At 40.7% G+C, this 22,402-nt stretch overlaps 1 protein-coding gene across 14 annotated transcripts in view; it reads right to left on the bottom strand.

Annotated features, from left to right (window-relative positions):
* The window catches only part of LOC147311660 (bromodomain adjacent to zinc finger domain protein 2B-like), a 51,855-nt gene that overhangs the window by 4,474 nt on the left and 24,979 nt on the right, over positions 1-22,402 (bottom strand). For 6 of the 14 annotated variants that reach the window (XM_086267871.1, XM_086267866.1, XM_086267870.1 and 3 more), the window contains 27 exons: positions 20,421-20,603; positions 20,126-20,257; positions 19,669-19,844; positions 19,318-19,512; positions 18,291-18,956; positions 17,518-17,579; positions 16,983-17,404; positions 16,500-16,790; positions 16,016-16,076; positions 14,956-15,064; positions 14,719-14,820; positions 14,193-14,403; positions 11,021-11,113; positions 10,876-10,937; positions 10,550-10,615; positions 9,737-9,802; positions 9,512-9,556; positions 9,377-9,403; positions 8,605-8,670; positions 5,360-5,500; positions 4,590-4,844; positions 3,649-3,872; positions 2,162-2,236; positions 1,795-2,029; positions 1,646-1,708; positions 883-1,027; positions 116-771 (listed from right to left, as the gene is read on the bottom strand). In XM_086267871.1, coding sequence (XP_086123997.1) covers positions 116-771; positions 883-1,027; positions 1,646-1,708; positions 1,795-2,029; positions 2,162-2,236; positions 3,649-3,872; positions 4,590-4,844; positions 5,360-5,500; positions 8,605-8,670; positions 9,377-9,403; positions 9,512-9,556; positions 9,737-9,802; positions 10,550-10,615; positions 10,876-10,937; positions 11,021-11,113; positions 14,193-14,403; positions 14,719-14,820; positions 14,956-15,064; positions 16,016-16,076; positions 16,500-16,790; positions 16,983-17,404; positions 17,518-17,579; positions 18,291-18,956; positions 19,318-19,512; positions 19,669-19,844; positions 20,126-20,257; positions 20,421-20,603 — 4,829 coding nt within the window. The remainder of the gene's footprint in view (positions 1-115; positions 772-882; positions 1,028-1,645; positions 1,709-1,794; positions 2,030-2,161; positions 2,237-3,648; positions 3,873-4,589; positions 4,845-5,359; positions 5,501-8,604; positions 8,671-9,376; positions 9,404-9,511; positions 9,557-9,736; positions 9,803-10,549; positions 10,616-10,875; positions 10,938-11,020; positions 11,114-14,192; positions 14,404-14,718; positions 14,821-14,955; positions 15,065-16,015; positions 16,077-16,499; positions 16,791-16,982; positions 17,405-17,517; positions 17,580-18,290; positions 18,957-19,317; positions 19,513-19,668; positions 19,845-20,125; positions 20,258-20,420; positions 20,604-22,402) is intronic. The other 8 variants (XM_086267879.1, XM_086267869.1, XM_086267868.1 and 5 more) reach the window with 8 other exon arrangements.

Below are 22,402 nucleotides of genomic sequence, written 5' to 3'. Positions count from 1 at the left end.
AAGGAAAAATTGTGATGTAATATGGACTAATTCTTGCAACACTTATCAGCGCTCTAAAAACTCATGAACTGATCCTTCTATCTGAGATGGAGATGCATTATTGTTATCCACCAACCTGAAAGATAGGCAATTCTGTGTTACTGATCCCAGGAGTAGTGTTGTAGCTATCTGTAGCTGAGGGGTTAGTGGAGAGGAAAGAGGGGGATTTGGTTCTGATGGGTTGTGGAGAAGATGAGGAAACTGGTGGACTGGAACCAGAGGTCACTGAGGACTCGTCGCAGGGAGAGCGAGGAAATAGGCTAAACCACTGGCTGCTTTTTTCAGTCAGTGTCTTGGACAGCTGGTCATAATGAAGGCTGGACTGAGGACTCTGGGTCACCCAGTGAATACTTTTCAGCTGAGTAGCACTGAGCAGAAATGGCACCGCAGTGTCCAATTTATCCATCAGACCCTGCTGAGTAGGGACTATCTGTGAGGCAGGATACGAAGGATAAGAAGCCGTGGTGGGGACTTTAAAAGAATGACTGTTCTGTGTATTGATGTCTGAATCTTGACCCATTTTGCCTACTTCTAGAAGTTTGCTGAGCTTAGATAAAGAGCCAGGTTTTTGGAGGAAGAGATTGTCTTTGTCCTGCTGGCTAGCTGTATCATTGTCTGTGCTCTGTGTGGAGCTGGAGACCACCGGATTTGTCTGTTCCAACTGCTCCCCTTTTACTCTGATCACCTCAGTAGCCCACTGTCTTCTTCTCTCCTCCTCCTCCACTTCACAGCCTAAGTAACATAAAATGAAAACAATGTTAAAAACAAAAAAGAAATCAGTAAGGATTTTGATCCTAAACACACTAAACAACGACCAAAGGAGACATTGGTTTTGTTTTGCACCTTCACTGCTCTCAGTGCCTTCAACAAAAATGCCACTGCACTGTGGAAGGACCCAGTAGCGCCGCTTGTATCTGTCCTGGCCAATCATCACAGAGCGCAGTAAGTGGGAGGAGTCAAACAGCTTCTGTCTAATCTGACTCTGTTGCTAGAGAGACACAAAGTTCAGGAAGTTATTAACCCACTCACACAGAACCTGGGAGTGGTAACAGAGAGAAAAAACATTATGAAGGCCACATTTTACTACACTAAGCACACAAAATTCCAATTGCATGTGTGAATTTCAACAGGACTCTTCTAATTTGTAACCACAAACCAAGTGTACAGGGAGACCCATGTTCCTATAGGAAACTAAAGGCTAATTTATGAAAATTGTTTTGTTGCTCAGTACTTATCTTACTAACAGAGTTTTGCTTATGAGTCATTGCTGTGTTAAGTTTGAATCACTGAACATGTTTGCAGTTCAGTGGTCGATGCTGTGCACTTCATGCTGGTTTGTTATAATAGATCCTCATATTACATTTTATTTCTGGCAAACAAATCAGTCAAAATATGAGAATAAAATGCATCATGTGACTGTTAAGTACTCAAAATAATAATCTGTAAATTGTAACCAATTATTTCCTGCGTTCACCTAGTAGCATTTCAACCATTCAGTGTAGTTAAATGCTACCTTGATGTGTGCACATCTTTTTATTATTATTTTTCTACCACTCCTGGGTACTTTACATTTATGAGTAATTCTTGAGATTGGGGTTTCATTTACCTTGTATGTTTTCTCAATCTGTTTCTCAAGTTCCTCGATGCTGGCAGAGCGTACACTGTCATCCTACATGGAAAAAAAAGTGGACTATTGCCATAATCAGCACAGATTTAGTCAGAGGCTCAAGTTAACAGCATTATGTTTCCACTGACCTCCTCTTCACATATGTCTGTTTTCTTTCCTCTTTTTCCACCTGCTTCTTCTTCCTCCTCCTCCTCGTCATCTCTTTGGTCTTCACTGTCATCGTCCTCATCTTCCTCTTCTTCACTGTCCCCTTCTTTCCTCTTGGATTTGTTTTGAACACTGACGAGCACAAAGGCATGGTTGTTCTCTCCTGCCCAACTGTTGTCTTTCTTCCCCGTCTTCTTGGTGTGGATACTCCTCAGTCTTTCAAAAAAGGAAAAAAAAAAAAAGAAGAAAAAAAAAAAACAACATAGGAAAAAAGTAAGTGCTGGTCACAAAATGTCCAAGTGCATGCACAAGAATCTTTGAACAACAGCCGAAATCACGTATACTTACTTCCGAAGCTTTCCCTCAACAACCCACTTATCCTTCCTCAGGTTGGTCATATAATCTATGTTTTTGTCGATCTCACTGAAAAACAAATAAAAAATAAAAGAAAATGTCGAAACCGACATTTCAGTGACCTTTTTGTGCAAGAGGATGAGGCATTTTCAATGCATTGCAGTGTGCACCAGATGTGCTTCAAAGTGTAGAGCTAATAAAAAATTGATGCCACGTAGTTTGATGCAACCTTGTGAAACTGTCAATCAGGCCACGATTTGTCATATTCCTTTTAATACTTCAGCTATTCCATTAAAACTGAAGACTCCATGAATAAAACAAGCCTGAATGTTCCACTCTCAGGCACAGAAAGAAAATTAACACACACTCGTCTGGCTGAGTGTTGCGACACAAACAACCTGCTGCTTAACACTGAGAAGACCAAGGAGCTCATCGTGGACTACAGGAGGAATGCTGACCCACGTCCACCCATCTACATTAAGGGGACAGCTGTGGAGCGTGTGAGCAGCTTCAAGTTCCTGGGAGTTCACATCTCCGAGGATCTCATCTGGACGACCAACTGCTCCAAGCTGGTCAAGAAGGCTCATCAGCGCCTCTTCTTCTTGAGGACTCTGAGGAAGAACCACCTGTCCTCAGACATCCAGGTGAACTTCTATCGCTGTACCATCGAGAGCATCCTGACCAACTGTATAACAGTCTGGTACGGGAACTGCTCTGCCTCAGACCGGAAGGCGTTGCAGAGGGTCGTGAAAACTGCCCAATGCATCGCCGGAGCACCACTTCCTGCCATAAAGGACATCTACAGGAAGCGGTGTCTGAAAAGGGCTGGGACAATCATCAAAGACCCCAGTCACCCATCACATGGACTCTTCACCCTCCTGCCCTCTGGGAGGCGCTACAGGAGCCTCCGTACTAAGACCACCAGGTACCGGAACAGCTTCTTCCCCACAGCTGTCAGACTCCTGAACTCTGCCTCCTGACATCTGACCCACGTTAACACATGGACTGGACATACACACACCCACAACCACCTACACACACAATGGACAACTGTACCCTCAAACACACAATAATAACATGCATATACAGCCTGTACATACTTACAGTTATAGCATATTCATAACATACATAAGTAACCTACATACTTCATACCATGTACATTATAACATATCATAATAGACCCATTTCTATAATATACTCACATATCGATATTATTGCTAATATATATTTGTAATATATCTATATCATGGCTAAAGCACTTCTGGATGGATGCAAACTGCATTTCGTTGCCTTATACCTGTGACATGTGCAATGACAATAAAGTTGAATTCTATTCTATTCTATTCTATAAGATGCAAACCCTTAAAGGAAGCATTTACTTCAATGGTTATTAAGTTTACTATTTATGATTATTTTTTTTTTAGGTGGGGTGAAATGAAAACACTGACATCATGAATTTCAGTTGGAGGCAGGGCACTCACCTGATCACAGCCTTACTGCAGCAAAGCTCATTTACCAGGAATGCTAAAACAGAGGCCTTCTGTGACGGACTGTGGGCTTGGAAAGGCTTAGTCCTGAGACTAAAAGCCAGCATGGCCACCTCTTTCTGTTCAGAGTGACCCTCCATGTAGATCTGCAGAATCTCAGACACATTGTCCCGGTTGATCTCCACATTAGTCAAGTGGTCCCCCAAGATGGTTTTGCTCTTTAAAAAAAATGAAATAAAAACAAAATCAGTAAGCTTACATGAGACTTCCTTTTTATGTTCTGTAGCCTTACGCAAAAAAAAAAATTAAAAAAAAAAAAAAATCACAATATTGTAGGTGTCTGATAGAAAACTGTCCTTTCAAGCAATTATCCCTTCCTGATGTTAAGTGCTTAAGTGTCTCACAGGATGTGTCACATCTGGGATGTGCAGATTATTAAGTCACACTCTGTATATCTCTCTTGGCATGCACACAACAGCTTCTTAGGAGAACATTTAAGTACAGTCAATCAAAGAAATGTTTATATCCAACTACACAATAATGTGGAATGGTCTGGGGAGGAATTAAATTTGTGATTTAAAACTAAAATGGGGCATAAGTACAATAATTACCCACCTAAAGACTTTAGATCTCTGAAGTTAAAAACACATATGGAGCAAATAGCTTGGGTCTTGTTTACAAGGTAAGCTGCTGCCAACATTTCCTTATACATTTATACGTGTCTACTGTCACTGCTGTCAATTCTTTAGTTATTACAGCTCACTCAGCATTGTAATAACCAAATCAGTGAGAATGCAATATTTAAAAATCAGAAACACCACATTTTAAAGGGACACAGTAGCATGTCTGTGCTGTATGTCTGTGTGTGTTATTTACACCACAGGAAGCGTTTACACTTCCAAAAATCCAAACTGCAATTACAACAACAGATTCACCTTGTGACCTGCAGGTACCCCAGGATCACACACAGCTGCAGAGAGCATGGTCACCAACAGGTCCTGGACCTTTTCCATATTTTCCGCAATGTTCAGTAACCCTTCTTGAAGGTCACCTATAGTGAGCGGGTCTGAATTTAAATCCAGTCCCAGCACCTTTCCAAAGCTGTGCAGAAACTGCAAAACCATCAGGCAGTTAGAGAAGGTGCTTCCTGCTAATACCAGACCAGGGATACGGGACAACTCTGGAAGAGGCTGTAAAGAAATGCAAATAAAAACTTAAAGTATGATAAAACCTACACAGAAATTATACACAAAACTATACAACTATAATAGTTACTGGATTGCAGTTTATAAAACATTATTGCAAACTGCTCTGATTTTGAAATTAAAAATGGGGTGCATGTTCCAAGACATATTTTAGTGAAGGACTAGTTTGAACACTTGGTCAATGTTATAACACGAGGAGCCACACGGTGGCACCGTTTTAACCCTTTTCATGAATTCCAGATGCTTTAAATGATCTTAAACATCTGTTTTGTTACAGATTGTGAAACAATTATACCATAAATCACCAAAAGCAGTTCTAATCTTTAAGGATGTGCACAGCTCCAATAATGATAATACTGGTTGATAACTATATCAAAATGATCACTGGACTGGTGGGAAATCTGCTCTTTCAGACAAATGGACACTATTCAAGACGGATATATGAACTCTTATTTCTATTTGCCAACATCTCAGCCAACATTAACACAGAGTGTGTATACCTTATGATCCGCTAAACACATGTCCTCATTTGGCTTCTTCAGCTCCTTTGCTTTTTCCAGTTCTAGTCTTCTGAGCTCCAGTTTCCTTTCCTTGTTCAACTGTTTCTCATCTTTCTTTTCTTTTTTCAGACGTTCCTTCTCCTAAAGGAAAGTTAAATCCTTACAAACAATATACTTATATTTACACTGATTTACAAAGTGAAGAACAAAAAAGAAAAGAAAAAAGAAATGCTTTTAGGATCACCATGTGCTTTCTTGTACTGTGTACTGCATTACTGAATGAATGAATTTATAATTTTATTGTCATGTCTGGTCATTTACATGGCCAGTTCCTCATGAAATTATTCAGTCATAAACAGACCGCACATGATGTTCCACGAGATGCTCAACAAAACAACAAGCACAAACACAATCCAACAAACACATGAGTCTAAGAATGAAATTTATTTTATTCTTCACCTCTTATATTCAGTCACACCTCATGTTATGTGCACACAGAGGGACCACAACACCATATTCAACAGATTTCCTCAACCCATCTTTGTGTGCAGTTAGTCTAACACAGCATTTACACTTCTCCACATCCTTCTTCTTAAGAACATGTCTATTCTGACAGGAGTGGTCTCATCCAGGATGATAACACTCTCAGCCACAAGTCAAAAAGGGTTACTAAATAATTTAACCATGATGTAGACCACATGGTAAGGCCTTCAACAGATCTCAAAATAACGGGACACCTGTGAGAGATTGTTTCAAATAATAGTGCACAATCAGAAGAAACTGGAAATAAAGGTTGTTTTTTTGGGTTTTTTTTTTATTTCTCTAAAAGAAGAACAGATTTTGGGAATCGGTGGCAAAACTAACTTTTGTTTTAAAGCCCTTCTGGCGTTATGTGATACTAGGGGTGCAACAATACTCATATCGATATTGAACCGTTCGATACAGTGCTTTCGGTTCGGTATGCATATGTATCAAACAATAAAATTTTTTAAATTTATTTGATCAACTTTTCTTCTGACGATGCTGTCTGTGTTGAGAGCTCAGTGGATCTGCGTTCGACTACTCCGCCTAGGCTGCACTGTCGAGCACAGATCCACTGAGCGCAGCGCAAGCTAGCAAGACAGAAGCTAAGCTCCTTGCAACATGGCAAATTGAATCTCCTGCACCCTCATTCAGATCTGGCCTTTGGAACTATTTTGGTCTTCATGTGAAGCATGACCCTGATGGTAAGCGCGTCATGGACAAAAGTAAAACAGTATGTTGGATGTGCCACGCAATGCTCAATTACATGGGTGGGAACTAGAGATGGCACGATACCACTTTTTTATGTCCGATACCGATATCATAAATTTGGATATCTGCCGATACCGATATGAATCCGATATAGTGTTTTTTAATCAACAAAACTGTTTTTTAAATATCTTGCTGCATTTTGTATAAGTTCATACTCAAGTTTAAAACAACAACTACACTAAAGCTATTCTGTTATACCTGTATGCAAAAAAATATATATTTCATAGTTCAGCAATACTGATCAATCTAATAAACTTAAACCTACACCATCCTCCCTATTCTGGTATTTTAAAGAGTACTTAGCGTAAATATTAAGCAACCTAACTAATAGGGTTCCAACTCCCAGCAACAACAAAAATAAATAAATAAAAAATAGGGAACCACCCCTCACGCTCCACCTCATGATGCTTAATCAACGTAATCAACCTTAATTTGATGCAGTGTGAAAAAAAAAAAAGCACAGAAATCAATTCTTTTTCAAGAAATATTAAATAGATTCAACATCTTTCTTCAACAAAATTGCAGACTGCACAGATAGCTTACTAGGGTATATATATTAGACTTAATAGTCACTATATACAGTAATGGACTTCTATTCATTTTACATCAAATTAAAACTTTGGGTGTCAGATAATTATTTATTAAAAGCTCGACATTTTAAATGAGAATAAGAAAGAAAAGTATGTCTTTGTGCCCCCTTTTCCCTGTTAATGCCCTATCAGCCCCCCTGGCTAAACTTTGCTAGATCCGCCCCTGCACAGTTACCAGCCGTCAGCTACGTAGAAAAAGATCCTCGAGTAGAAAGTAATAATAAATAAATTCTAACAACAGCTGATCAAGCTTAAACGTGCTGCTGTTGTTCAGCTGCTGGTTTCCTCTTTCTGGTGCAAAGTGGGCCAAAAACAAACCAGAGAGACGGACTCGCGACAGAAAAGCCGATCAGCTGATCATTAAGCAGTTTCATGATTGAAGTAGCAGCAAGAAGAGGCAGTCGCTCCATATATCGTTTGGTAAGCTTAACGCAGGAATGCTTTACAAACATTCAGAGATGGACTTACACACTTGCTTTACTTCTCTCGGGGATAACTTTGTCGGAGATGAAATGCCGGGTTGCTAGCGAAGCTCCACATGCTATCCAGACCACCGACAGGTCCCGCATGCCACAGCCGCTCTATCACGTGATGCATACTGCTCCGACGTGCTAACGTTCTGAGGTGAGTTACGGCGTGTTGCAAGTTTTGTGAGGTGCTTTCGTGATATTTAATGGATCGGATTACATTTTTTATTTTTCTCCGATATCCGATCCAGTAATTTAGGTCAGTATCGGACCGATACCGATACGTAATATCGGATCGGTCCATCTCTAGTGGGAACTACTGCGTTAGCGCAGTTTGCCCGTTAACGTGTTGACGCCGTCCAGCCCCACGCACGGGGCGATCCGCGGTAGCTCGTTAACGGAGATTTGCCGTGTTGTGGCGTTAACGTCATTTCAGATTAACGCTGACAGCACTAGTGGGAACAAAATGAATATCACTGCACATTTACTCCGACATCATCCTAGTGCAAAGACAAGTGGAAGCAGACAAAAAACAACAAGCACGCATGCTACAAACTTTACCCGAGTCATTTAGACAGCCGTTAGCACATGATTCTCCTTATGGGGACCTGATATGTTTAATATGCTGCTGAGAATATAGCCCATTTTAATAAATTAATTTTAATAAATGACAAATTAAAAAAGCATGAACATTTTTTTGTATTGAAAAAAATATCGAACCGTGACACCAAAGTATCGAACCGAACCGTGAATTTTGTGTATCGTTGCACGCCTATGCCCCTGTACATATGGTACTATGTCCCATCATAGCAGACTGCTGAACTTTCCTTGTTTCACTCATCCTTCCTTCAGCAAGTCTGCAAAAACAAGCTGTGATACATCAGCAGTTACTCACCTCCGCCTTCTTGCGGGCCTCGACAGCCTTCATGAGTATCATGTGCTGCCTGCGTCTTTCCCTCTCCTGGTAGAACACAGACGCGCAGATTATATCATTTTCAAAGAAAGACATTTGTTCACAGATGTCATTCCTGATGACACGCACAAAGACGTAACAGTCGGCGCGTGTTGCACATTGTACATTGTATGGAACGGTTAAACAAAATGGGACACGGCGATAAACAAAAAGCAAATGAGGGCAGTGATGCATACACAAAGCATAAGCTCAGTGTTAGACACAGCCATTACAAAATTAATCTGAGCGTGTTGGCGAGAAGCAGGCTGAGAGTTTTAACCGCAAGCAGCAGATATTGTTTTGCAGCGACGAGCAAAATAATGAATGCATCTCCACTAAACTGATGAACCACATCATATTAAAGTACCAAGACATCATGGAGATTATATATTATTATTGCTGCATATCTATACAATCATATACGCATAAAAAGGACGAAAGCAGACACATGACATCGTTTCAAAACAAACAGTGCAATAGAAATATTTATTAGAGTGCGTTGCATTCATTCGTGATCATTCTGGGCAGATAATGGATGTGTGTATCTGAGAGATCAATAGTGCAGACATAAGCGGTGCACTGTACTAGAAAAGCCATGCAGACGGATGTTGTTTGACTACAGCAAAAACTAGGAGTTAACCATTGTTGCGATGGCAGCCATATAACACAACACATTCACAATACGTTGTCAAAACACACAGAAGCATACTCATACCATATCTAGTCTATGTCTCTCCAACTCCTGGCAGAAAGAGTTGTCAAAATATTAAGAAACAGAAAAATTACACATTACAAAAAAATTTAAACTAATATAAGAAATTTCCAACGCGTGTGACTTAGGCAACAATACCTGGTGCTTCAGTATGACGGCTTGTAGTCTTCGCATCTCCCTCTCCTTTACAAACAAAATTAGTTCAAGTGGAAAGGAAACATAACACACGTAATCATGTGTTCATTTATACATGCGTTTGGAATGCAGTGCTTTTTAAACTACAAGGCAAAAACCAAAAACATTACGTAAGCAGCGACAGACGTTCAAATCAAAACAAAGGTTAGCTCATTAACCTCCTCTCACCTTGTTACGTTTCTCAGCTTCCAGTATCCTGGCACTCGCCGCCGCTTCCCTTTTTTTTCTCTTTTCCTGCAAGCGCAAAACAGACCCGATGCACTCATTCAAGCACAAACAAAAGATGCTATTAACTGAAGCAAACCTTTGAGATATCTATCAAATGCTTTTGACTAATATATTGACTCATTTTCAACTAAGACATCACACAGAGAAAACTTTAAAACTGAGTGATTTCCTTGTTACATCCAAGATTGCCGTTTGTCAGTCTACTTAAAGCCAGCGGCTCCCTGATAATATCAAATCTAACAGACTGAAATCTTGAGCAATGAGATAATTATTTCCTCCAATTAAGACTGAAAGACAAAATGGCAGTGGTTATTATTAAACACCAGCAGGCAGTGAGAATAAATTAAGCAAAATTTCTATCAGTAATTATAGCCCCAATGAAATCCTGTTAAGAGCCACTTGCCAAGCGTGTCAACTGAAATTTGATTTATGAAGGCTAAAATATTCACAGCTTCTATTAGTGAGGGAATGCAAAGTAGGTATTTCACCTAGCCACGGTAAACTCTGGTCCACCTCTTTCTTAATGAAATACTGTATTTTGCATTAAGCTCCAGCATGGTCTGAGGAGATTTTCATATTCAATGGCACTTTTTGCAAAAAACCAATTAAGCATTAGTCACATGTACTGACTAAAAGTAGGACCACATAATTTAGGAATAGCCTTTGGTTGCTTTTTTTCTTCTTCCTATAAATCCTATCAACAGCAGAGAGGAAGTGTTTAAGAATGTTTCTGCAATAACTTTCAGGACAAACCTCAAGAATTTGCTGTGCACGGAGTTCTTTCTCCATACGAATTTGCTGAATGCGCTTGATCTTCTCCTGGTAAAAGGATGAGGGCGAGATCAAATGAATTAACTATTAAGTCATGCATGTTATAGAGCGGTGGAGGGGAGCACGGTGCGGGGATGAAGACGTACAGTGGCTCTATGCAGATGAGAAAGGTGCAGCATTGTGGAGAACAGCAACTTTCTTGTACGGTTTCAAAGCTATTCAAGTGTGCTTAAAACCTTTTCACCTTGGAGTGTGTAAAGAGCAGAGTGGCTCAAGCTCTGCGTGGAAAATTAAACATAAATCCTTACTTGCTGTTTAAGAATCTTCAGCTGTTCCCTCTTTTTCCTCCTCTCCTCAGCAGCCATTATTGCTGAAAAACACATGAAAATCTGATCTGCACAAAGCACGTCATCTAGTGTTTCAAATGAGTCTGATTTGACGACAGAAGTTTACCTTGTTGTTTCTTTGCCTCCTTTGCGGCTTGCGCTATAGCCTGTTTCTCTAGTTTTCTCATCATTTTGATCTGAGCTGCCTGTCGTGCTATTTCTGCAACATGATGAAATATAAAATATGAAGCATGAAATCACACGTGCCGTAAGGTCCTCAAAATATTAGAAAAACCTGACCTACACATACAGTGGGGCAAAAAAGTATTTAGTCAGCCACCGATTGTGCAAGTTCCCCCACTTAAAATGATGACAGAGGTCAGTAATTTGCACCAGAGGTACACTTCAACTGTGAGAGACAGAATGTGAAAAAAAAAATCCATGAATTCACATGGTAGGATTTGTAAAGAATTTATTCGTAAATCAGGGTGGAAAATAAGTATTTGGTCACCTCAAACAAGGAAAATCTCTGGCCCTCACAGACCTGTAACGTCTTCTGTAAGAAGCTTTTCTGTCCCCCACTCGTTACCTGTATGAATGGCACCTGTTTGAACTCATCATCTGTATAAAAGACACCTGTCCACAGCCTCAAACAGTCAGACTCCAAACTCCGCCATGGCCAAGACCAAAGAGCTTTCGAAGGACACCAGGAAAAGTATTGTAGACCTGCACCAGACTGAGAAGAGTGAATCTACAATAGGCAAGCAGCTTGGTGTGAAAAAATCAACTGTGGGAGCAATCATCAGAAAATGGAAGACATACAAGACCACTGATAATCTCCCTCGATCTGGGGCTCCACGCAAGATCTCATCCCGTGGGGTCAAAATGATCATGAGAACGGTGAGCAAAGATCCCAGAACCACACAGGGGGACCTGGTGAATGACCTGCAGAGAGCTGGGACCAAAGTAACAAAGGTCACCATCAGTAACACACTACAACGGCAGGGAATCAAATCCCGCAGTGCCAGACGTGTTCCGCTGCTGAAGCCAGTGCATGTCCAGGCCCGTCTGAAGTTTGCCAGAGAGCACATGGATGATACAGCAGAGGATTGGGAGAATGTCATGTGGTCAGATGAAACCAAAGTAGAACTTTTTGGTATAAACTCAACTCGTCGTGTTTGGAGGAAGAAGAATACTGAGTTGCATCCCAAGAACACCATACCTACTGTGAAGCATGGGGGTGGAAACATCATGCTATGGGGCTGTTTTTCTGCCAAGGGGACAGGACGACTGATCCGTGTTAAGGACAGAATGAATGGGGCCATGTATCGTGACATTTTGAGCCAAAACCTCCTTCCATCAGTGAGAACTTTGAAGATGAAACGAGGCTGGGTCTTCCAACATGACAATGATCCAAAACACACCGCCCGGGCAACAAAGGAGTGGCTCCGTAAGAAGCATTTGAAAGTCCTGGAGTGGCCTAGCCAGTCTCCAGACCTCAACCCCATAGAAAATCTGTGGCGGGAGTTGAAAGTCCGTGTTGCTTGGCGACAGCCCCAAAACATCACTGCTCTCGAGAAGATCTGCATGGAGGAATGGGCCAAAATACCAGCTACTGTGTGTGCAAACCTGGTAAAGACCTATAGTAAACGTTTGACCTCTGTTATTGCCAACAAAGGTTATGTTACAAAGTATTGAGTTGTATTTTTGTTATTGACCAAATACTTATTTTCCACCCTGATTTACGAATAAATTCTTTACAAATCCTACCATGTGGATTCATGGTTTTTTTTTTGTTTTTGTTTTTTTTCACATTCTGTCTCTCACAGTTGAAGGGTACCTCTGGTGCAAATTACTGACCTCTGTCATCATTTTAGGTGGGGGAACTTGCACAATCGGTGGCTGACTAAATACTTTTTTGCCCCACTGTACCTGCCAAATCACTCTAAACAACCTACAGAGACAGTTTTTTGTGACAAGCTAACTGGAGAATTTAAGCACTGCCATAAATGCAAACAACAGAGTAGGCTGATTTTAAAGGTGTAATCACAACTGGAAGTTTAGGTCGGAGACTAAGAGTCAAACCCATTTGTGGCTGTCCAATAAGACAACAAATCTTGTTGACAGCAAATCAAACAGCAAAACACTCGATATGTCTTTAAGCATGAAGTAGGAACAGTTACCAGGTTTATAAAGGCATATAAATACAGACAAAGCCTACTGTTTTCAAACAAAATTTTTGATGTGAAGCCTGCCTCGATCACGAGATTTTCAAGCATTTTTAAAGACCTGAAATTTTAATCTGTCAAATTTAAGACAAATGGTCCAAAAAGATGGACAAATTGAGGAAATGCAGGACTGTTGCCATCCATCCCAGGCATGAGAGCCTTGCGAAGATCACACCAAGATCAAAACACGCAATCCCTGAAAGCAGTAAAAAGTAAAAAGCAGTCGAAGGGTAACAGGCAATACCAGCAGAAAACCACAAATGAAACCACTGGACACCAATAAAAACACAGCAGTGCAAAAAGCTTAACTGGATGCTTCACATTTCTTTGTGTACATTCTGTGTAGAAAAGGCCCAACTGAGGCAAAAATGTCTCAGTTGTGACAAAAAAAAAAAAAAAAACAACCCCTTTTTTTGCACGTTATCAATGTTTGGAGGACCAAATGCCATTGTGCACTCCCAAATGTGAAACATGGTGAAGGGAGCAATGTAGTCTGAAAGCTGTTCCGCTACCTCAACTGGAAAAAGGAAGATCAAGGCACTTAAATAAATCAAACAGAGACTGAATGGAAAAGAACCATGTTCATATTTTGGAAAGCCATGTCAGCGTCCTGACCTCAACCCAGCTGAGATGCTGTGACATGAACTGATCAATCAGAAAATGCTGATGAACTCTAACAGTTCTGCAGGCAGGAATGGTCAAACTTCATCCTCACTGTTCTGGAACTAAGCTATAAGAAAACGTGATGGAGGCCTTTGCACCTAAAGGACATTTTCCAAATTAAGACATTCAAAGTTTACCCACTTCTTCCAGCTTGCACTGACTTTAAAACAACTTCTAATGCTAATAGTTATTATCAGTAACATGGAAAGCTGCATGAAGCTGCATAAAGTCTAATTTAGTTAGACTTTAACTATAATTTAAACTCTGAAGTTAATTAAAATTACTGTGAAGAAATTTCTGATAAGAATTCTGGGTTCCCAAAAGGTTATCAATGATTTCTGAGTCTCCTGGCAGTCTAAAGCCCACCTTTAACAGGTGCCATGGAAACATTTTTCCACGTTAACTGACCTTGAGCTTCCAGCTTACGAAGTAACTTGGCATCAGAGACATCTTGGAAGTTATTTTCACCACCATTTAGAGGATAAGGTTTCCACTGTATAGCCCCAGTGCTATCACCTGTCGGCTGGTGCTCAGACTTTGTGCGCCGGCTGCGCCTCCCATCCATCGCTATGATGCTGGGAGCAATCTCATCCTCAGCCAGTAGGAACCACTGTAAACCCTGGGTAATTTGAAGTAGATACAAGCAGAAGGATAAAAATGGCTAGCTTAGCGCTATAAACTCCATATACAGGGTCATTTTGATTTTAGTCCATTTCTATAACCTTCCAAAGATGCTGGGTTTAAAAATGCAACTTTCACATAAATTTATTTGCAATTTTCTGATTAGCTGAAATGTTCTGCAAAATCAGCACTGAGAGGCTAAAATTAACAAAAGCTACTAACTGTACACCAAAGATTGCACATATAATAATCACTGTTGTTACTGTGAGCTCACGTCTGTAAGAAACGAACATGAAAAAGTAGAAGCCTTTACCTCGGGCCCTTCTCTGGCTTCATAGAAATCCCCAACTTTAATTTTTGTACTAAAGCTGAAGTTGTCTCGTGAGATTTCAGTTATTCCATTCCTGATTAAGTACTGCAGACAAAAGAATAACACACACTAATTAATCCATAGGTAGGAACCACCAAACGTTACATAATCCTTCAACAGTCTGATTAGTACATGCAATCATTAAAAGCTCTAAATCCACTTCTCAGAAAATACCACTACCTTCACTACATCAGGATACTGTCGGAGCTTTTTCCCACACGGTGCAAAGTAAGCCACCTCGCCTTGTAGACGCCCCGCTACAGTCCTGATGCGTGTCTCTCTCTGCCACCTGAATGGAAAAAAACAAAACAAAAAGACACCGAGTAAAACATAGTTAATATAGAATTGATGCTCACAGTGTAGTCTGTGGCCTTGTTGTTCACCAGAGTGTAAATAAATGGTCACTGGCTAGCCCAGCAGTTCCCATGAGCTCCACTGGACTACAGCTTACAGAAAACACATGTAGGATCGTATCCCAGACAGCAAAACTAGGCTGAAATATAGCTTTGCGGCCTCTGCTTCCTGTGAACCTGGTAATGAAAAACATCCCTACAAGATGAAAGGCTGTCCTCGTTCAAGCCTGCAGAATTTGTGGGCAGGGAGCTGCTAATGTTGCATGTCTGTTTTGAGGCTGGATGCAATTAAACCCCAACTGCTGTCCAACTGACAGGCCTCATTTAATTTCCATCCCACTATGATGTATTACTCACAAAGTCCCCAAAGGAGAGAAGGTATATTTTTGTGGTCTGCTTCTATTTGGATATTGATGAAGATGTCACCGCATTCAAATCTGGAAGGTTTTTTTGAGTACCAGCTGCAGTCTTTACCTCACGATTACCACTTTAATCTCCAGTGTGTCTTGTTTACACAAGTCAGCAAAATCTTAAAATTACATGGTAAAGGAGAGAATGATTTGTTAAAAGAATAAATATGTCATATTAATTTAGGTTTAACTGAAAACTCTAATATTTAACTGATGTGGCAGACCTGCAAATATAACTGCACTGTCTGTTGGTGCCCATACTGTGTGTTTTAAGCTGCTCCACCAAGAAAAAGTTAGCTGCAGCTGATGTGCGAAAGGTCACTTTTCAGCCATCAGTGAGCTGACATTTTACTTTAACACCTACAGCCTAAACACCAACACTACAGCAAATATGACACTGAGAACAAATTGGGCATGGTCAGAATATCAAACCTTTATCTGGCTCTTTTGATACAAAGTGCAGGCTCAAACTCTCACCCAAACTCAAGAGGCAATCGCAGAACTCTCTCATCCGTAACCCTCCTCCTCCTCCCCGATCCTAGAAAACAGGAGAAATGACTCAGCGCTTTTCTCGCCTTCTGAGGGACCTGAGCAGACCCGCCATCCGTTAAACTATAAATCCTGCTTCAAGGAGACATATTTGATGCCTGTTGTGGCTAACGGTTTTCAGTATTAAACTACAGTCCGCATGTGGGTATCGATACGCAACACCACACAAAACAGCATTTTAATGTTTTGTAGGAGGGTGCAAACCTCAGATGCCCCAGAGGTTCAGCAGTACAAGTAGCATATGCAGTATTGAGTAAAATATGCTATATTTTTACTTTACAAGTTTGTTGACAAGATCGTTAATTATATTTTACTTCAAAATGCGTCCTCTCCTCTCACTGAAGCCTGAATTGTAGCTGAGTTTCATATCAGATTGATATTTCATCTGGATTATGGATTTATTATTTATTACCTGGCTGCGAAGCAAATGTGAAGGGTGGCGATGGTGCACTTTGTTTGCCCATTGCTCCGGTGCTGGTGGTGGGGCTGAAAAAACTACTATGTAGACTTGGAGGTTTGGTAATCTGGATGTTGAGCAGGGAGGGGGTGGCTGAGAGGCTCGAGGAAGACTTTTGAGTAGACAATGAGGTTTGAGCTAGTTTCAGAGGACTTCTTTCTGCATCGCTATCTGCTTCTGTCTCAACGGACTCCTTGACATCATCCTCAAAGGCATCAGAGTCGCTCCCCAGGATGCTCTCTGACTCTGTGGGGGATTCCAGTGTGCCACATACAGAGAGAGATAAATTATTACCTAATTAACAGTCCACACACATTCAAACCACACTGAGCACAGCTAATTTCCAGGACCTAGCTCATATTTCACAGCTTCTATCAGCAATAAAGTATGATAATGTTATTCTTTATTTAATTAAAAGACAGGTCTAATTAATCTAACCTGAAAAACTGCTCCCAGAATCTTCATCCTCATCCTCATCGTAATCGTCCCCTAAAGAGTCGTCCGAGTTTTTGCTGCTGTGGATATCAGGCTCACTGCCTCTGACCAAATCTACAGGCAGACAGGATGTGTTGGTTCTGGTGAGGCTCCTTCCCGAATGCAGCGTCTGGGTAGTTTTCCTTGATCTGGGTTCCGATGAAGCAGAAGTCTTAAGAGGGGAGGCGGAGCTGTCCAACATTTCCTTGGTGCCAGTGCTCAAGTTGATAGGCATGGAGCAGGGAGGACTGGTGGCTGCTAAGAGAGGCTTGCTGTTGGGGGTGCTGCTCTGGATGCGGGGCTTAGTGATGAGGGCCAGAGGGGCATCCTGAACTGCACCGTTGATCGCTCCGTTAGGATAAAGGTTCAGGAACATGTTGCTACTGCTGATGTGGAGAGAAAACAGCTCACTGATACGACTATAATTCAGGTGGTGTCAGCAACAGTGAAGTGGACGCTTAATTGTGATTTTCTGTTTTTGTTTTCTTTTTGTTTTTACCAGCTTTGGCTCTTTGGTCGCTGAGAGAAAACTTGCTTCACAGAATCCGTGGAATTGAGGGGCTTTATAAATAAAAAAATAAAAAGGAACACACAAAAAGGAGGAAATAATTACACCAACTGTCACTCATATTACACTGCTGTGGGCTGTAAATTAAGGAATTTAAGGTGTAATAAGTGACAGTAACAATGAAGAGATGGCTCGAGCCTGTCAGAAACAATGAAGAAACCCGGGCGGCTATGGGAAAAATATTTTCAAATTGTTTGGCTTACAGCCATCATGAGACATTAGCTGTCATCTTCTATTTGTTGCCATTGTCAAAATCTGGCAATCAAAAGCATGCATTTAATGTACAGCCATCATCCGAATTAAAACCCCTCTTGTTACAGATTGCTACATTTCCCTCCTTCTTAGGATAGCGACAATAACAGAGTCCTGCAAAAGAGGCCAATTTCTCTCTCTTGATAATAAACAGCCCAAAGCATAACAGAGCTAATTGCTTGTCAGTTTTGTGAAGTATTCCCACAAGAGCTAAACACACTGTCACTTCTAGTGATGTAGTGGTCAGATGCTCACCAAGTATGATAAAAGCCCAGATAAAGGCGCGCGAGCATTTATTCTCTGTTGTGAAAGAACAAAATCATTTCATGACAGAAACCATGGTGGCTGATAAACAAATAAAAACAGGATTATGTGTGCGTGGATGCGGAGGAGGAAACGCTTTAGGCTTCATTGCTGTCATTTATTTCATGTGCTTCGATACTGTAACTCACCTGTTTCGATTTAGAAGTGTGTAAGAGTAACAGGCTTTGATCTGGGAAGTTTCCACTGCTGTCCTTCGTGTTATTGATGGGATGTCTGTGTTTGTTAGAGGGCATCAAAAATTTGGGCATATGGGACTCTCCTTTTGAGGCCAGCAGTGTTTGTGGTTTGGGTAAAGACGACGAGAAAGGAGTTTTGGGTGAACAAAGAGGTTTCAGTGGGGAACACTGAGAGAGGGACTTTTTAGTGGAGCAGAGGGCAAGAGGTTTAGGAGAAGAGGAGACAGAAGCATGCTTTGGCGAGGATGAAGGATGGAAGCGCTTTGCTGATGTTAAAGTGGCCAAATGTTTTGATGAGTTGGAGAAGGAGATGGGGCTGGGAGAAGATCTAAAAGGCAGAGGACAAGCCGCTCTCTGGGATTGTGGTAAGGGACTGTTGCTAACTGCCAGTCCTGCGGCCTGTATGACACTGGTGTGCTGCTGGCATTCCTCTTCTGAAGTCCTGGGCCTCTGGAGAAACAGTGCTGCAGACTGAAGCAGGCCAGCAGGACTGGAATAAGACTGGGGGTGATAAAAGGAAGTCAAACGAACACTGTTACAATGTCCGTCTTGAGTTGAGCTGCCATCAACTGTGCAAGGTCTCTTCTTTTTACTCTCGGGAGTGTTGTGTGTCAGCCGCTGAGTAGGAGGATGAGGCAAACAGAGAAGACAGAATGTCATTTCAGCTCCTACTGAGAGAGCCTCATGGTGGCAGCTCTGTCAGCTAGCACAAAGCCTAGTTTGACACCCACCAAAGAGGCAGCTATTGCAAACCAACTACCATCTAATCAACAGAAAGCATTTTTTATTTTTCAAATACAAATTAACCTTTATTTGTTCTTACCCTAGAAACAAACTAAAGCAAGCTTTTTCACATTAATCAACTATTAGACTAAAAGGAAAATATTTTGAGAATGTTTTCAGCAAAAACTGATCTTAACGGATTTTCAGAGCTTAGCTAAACACGCTGTTTACAGAGCAGTTCAAGAGACGCACTTACTTTGACTTTCTGCTTAGCTGGACTCTGTTTTTCATAACCCGACTCTTCACTGTCGCTGCTCTGGTCATCATCATCTTCCTCTTCCATATCGTCAGGGTCGCTGCTGCTCTCCTCAACCTCGCTGGAGCTTTCTGACTGAGACTCTGATTGGCTGCCACTCATGCTCGATGTCTCTAGTGGTCTTTTGTTGGGTTTCTTAATGGTAATAATACAAAGTCAACATTTTTTTCATTAGGTTATAGAGGAGGGACTAAACTATAAACTTTCAATAGATGAAAACACTAAAGTGAGTTTGCATGGAGTGGAATACACCGCTATCAAAGGCTCTTAAGTGTTTGACCAAATATTAACCTTTTGGTTTGCTTTCTCAACGGCTTTCTGATGTAGCTGGCCCGGCTCATGACTGTTGGCTTGAGGTGTCTCCTTCTTTCCCTTTGCTAGTAATGAACTAGTGTTCATAGCAGGAGCGTTCCCAGCAGGAGAGGAAGCACTCCTGCCATTCACTGTTCCATTAACACCTAAAGAAACTGGCATCGCACATTTATTTTAGTGGACACTTATGAGAACAAGTAATATGACTCATATTACTATCAACATGTTAAGAGGACAATTAAAAGGAACAAGAAAAGTATATGAGGTTAACGACCACACAGTAATTGCACTTAACAAGGCAAGTTTTATATTAAAAGCAGTATGTAATTTGTGCATACGCTTTCCTTGTTAATCACTTTTAATTTACACGTCCTTTTTATTGCCTAATAGGGCACAAAAGTAAGACTAGGGAATAATTTCTCACGAGATCTTTTACCTGAAGGCCGTGACTGGAAATCAACAGGATCGTGGCTCTTGAAGGTTGATAAAACAAAGGGATGCAGACCTAAAAGAGGGGGGAAGAAGGCTGCAGCTGCTCTGGTTTGTGTCTCAGATGTCCACCACCAATCTGAGTGCGAGAGAAAGACATTGTACAGTTAGGCATTAATAATCTGTTAGTGAACTAGTGGAGAATTGGATTTAACAGCCCTATTTCACAGTATTCACTAGATTCACATCCATTATCAAAATGAGAAAAATATGAAATATATAAGTATCTTAAGCATCATTACCTGGAAAAGTACCAAGCTGTGATGGAGCAGCCAAGGCAGACAAACCGAGACATCCTAGGCCTCCAAACTCAGAGCAGCTTGAACTTGATGCGTTGAGCGCGACAGGAGAGTTGGCTAAATTCAAACTATTGGGGCTGACAGACATATTTACACATTCATCCTCCATTATTCGCAGCGAATGACCTGGAGAGCAAAGTAAACAGTTATAAGAATCACTGAATCTACTGATCACCATCCAGCTTCCTATCAAATCTTTACACGCCTACATGTTGATACAATATATTCCCAATACAGTGCCTATATTGTTAAAGAAAGAATGTATTACCACACATCACAATGGGCTTCATGATGACATGTAAAAGAAAAATATCCAATAGACACAGATCATACAGATCATACAATTCATACTTTTGAATTTTAGCCACTGACTTACTAAAACGAGTGACTAGAGAGTTAAAATAAAAGGATGACTAATCATCATCTCTGCTTGCGTTGCAACAGATCTAAGCTGGATAAAGCAGGATCAAATTAAACACAGGATCTGCTGGTCCAGAGTCTGTATCTGGTCACAAGCGATTTAAAGAAATCACAAAGCCTTAGAAAATGAACTAGGGCTTTGCGCACCTTTGGGACTGACACATGCATGAATAACAAACTCCCTTTTTCTTAAATCAGAATTAGCCTCTCAGTATTTAGTTAAGTGTAGACTGAAAATAAATAAATAAATAAGAGGACAAAGAACAGAACCTCGTAGTACAGTGAATACTGACAGTGGCCTAATAAGTGTTATCAGAGACAGGAACAAATTTCCATTAATCAAGAGAGAGAAATTTTATTTCTGGATAGTTGAATAACATTTAAAAAAAAATTTATTCTTTGGTCTTAACCTTTGGACTTCATATGTCAACAAAGTAACAAAGGGATAAAATATTTCACCAGATTAAAAATGTAAAAAATGACCAAAAAGAGGGCAATTTTCTTAGATATCAGTATTGAATCAGACACTTGCTCTTCCACTGTTAAATATAATAGGTGGTGCTGAATAAAACAGTTCAGAGATAAGCTCACAAACTTAGGAATGCTCGACTATAATTCTGTTCAAAGGAGTGTTGTCATCGGTGGGCTTGTGATACGTACCTCCCAAAGGGGATGAGAAATCTTTGAAGGAACTCAATTTAGTTAATACTCTTAACAATGATGTGACTACAGAGGTGCGAGTGCGCTTTCAGCATTTACTGCTCAGTGCAAAATAAATTATCTGGGAAATTTCTATGCACGTTGAGTGTAAGGATGCAAAAATGAATTATTTATGAGAGTGTCTGTTCTTTATTGTGATAGCATGGTGATAGCATGACACACACACACGCACAAAAACACACCAAAGCCACAACTGGTTTTGCGGGCATCTTATCATGAAGGAAAAAATAATTACAAACCAGGATATGTAAATTTGCACATTATTTTGCGGTCACGGGGCATCTGACAGCTTACGCATCACTGTTGCTTAATGCATAATAGCTTTGGCCACAATTAGTATTCAGAGAAACCAAGAGATGTTGGTGGCTGTACGCACAGTGTGAGGCCGACAGACGTGTCAAATCACACAAAATAAACGGGAACTAAAAGTTGTCAAAAGAAATCCACAAGGACACACACAGCTTTTTAACTGTTGACATTCATTAATTCAATGGCCTTTTCATTTCTATCAAAACTATAACATGTTAAAGCCTGGAGGAAAGGTGCCTTAAATCCTCGACTGCATTGTGAAATTTGAATTCAGTTCTTCTGGAGAATTTAGCTGGATGGCTCCTTTAAATAAATTTGCATTTATAATTTGTGGACCGTCTGAAAAGTCAGTCAGAATGATGGATACGTTTAAAATTTATATTCATAGCTAGTGAACTGAAGACTGCGGGTTCTGCATGCAGCACTGCACTATTGAACTTCAACCTCTCTATTATATATTTTTACTCTGTCTGAAA

The sequence above is a fragment of the Aulonocara sp. 'chitande type north' Nkhata Bay genome, linkage group LG16, assembly GCF_057382095.1.
Source record: "Aulonocara sp. 'chitande type north' Nkhata Bay isolate Kocher_YH1m ecotype deep benthic linkage group LG16, A_spYH_male_GT1.1, whole genome shotgun sequence".
In the NCBI taxonomy this organism is placed as follows: domain Eukaryota; kingdom Metazoa; phylum Chordata; class Actinopteri; order Cichliformes; family Cichlidae; genus Aulonocara; species Aulonocara sp. 'chitande type north' Nkhata Bay.
Note: the sequence above shows the minus strand (reverse complement) of the source record. Positions and strands in the feature narration are given on the sequence as shown.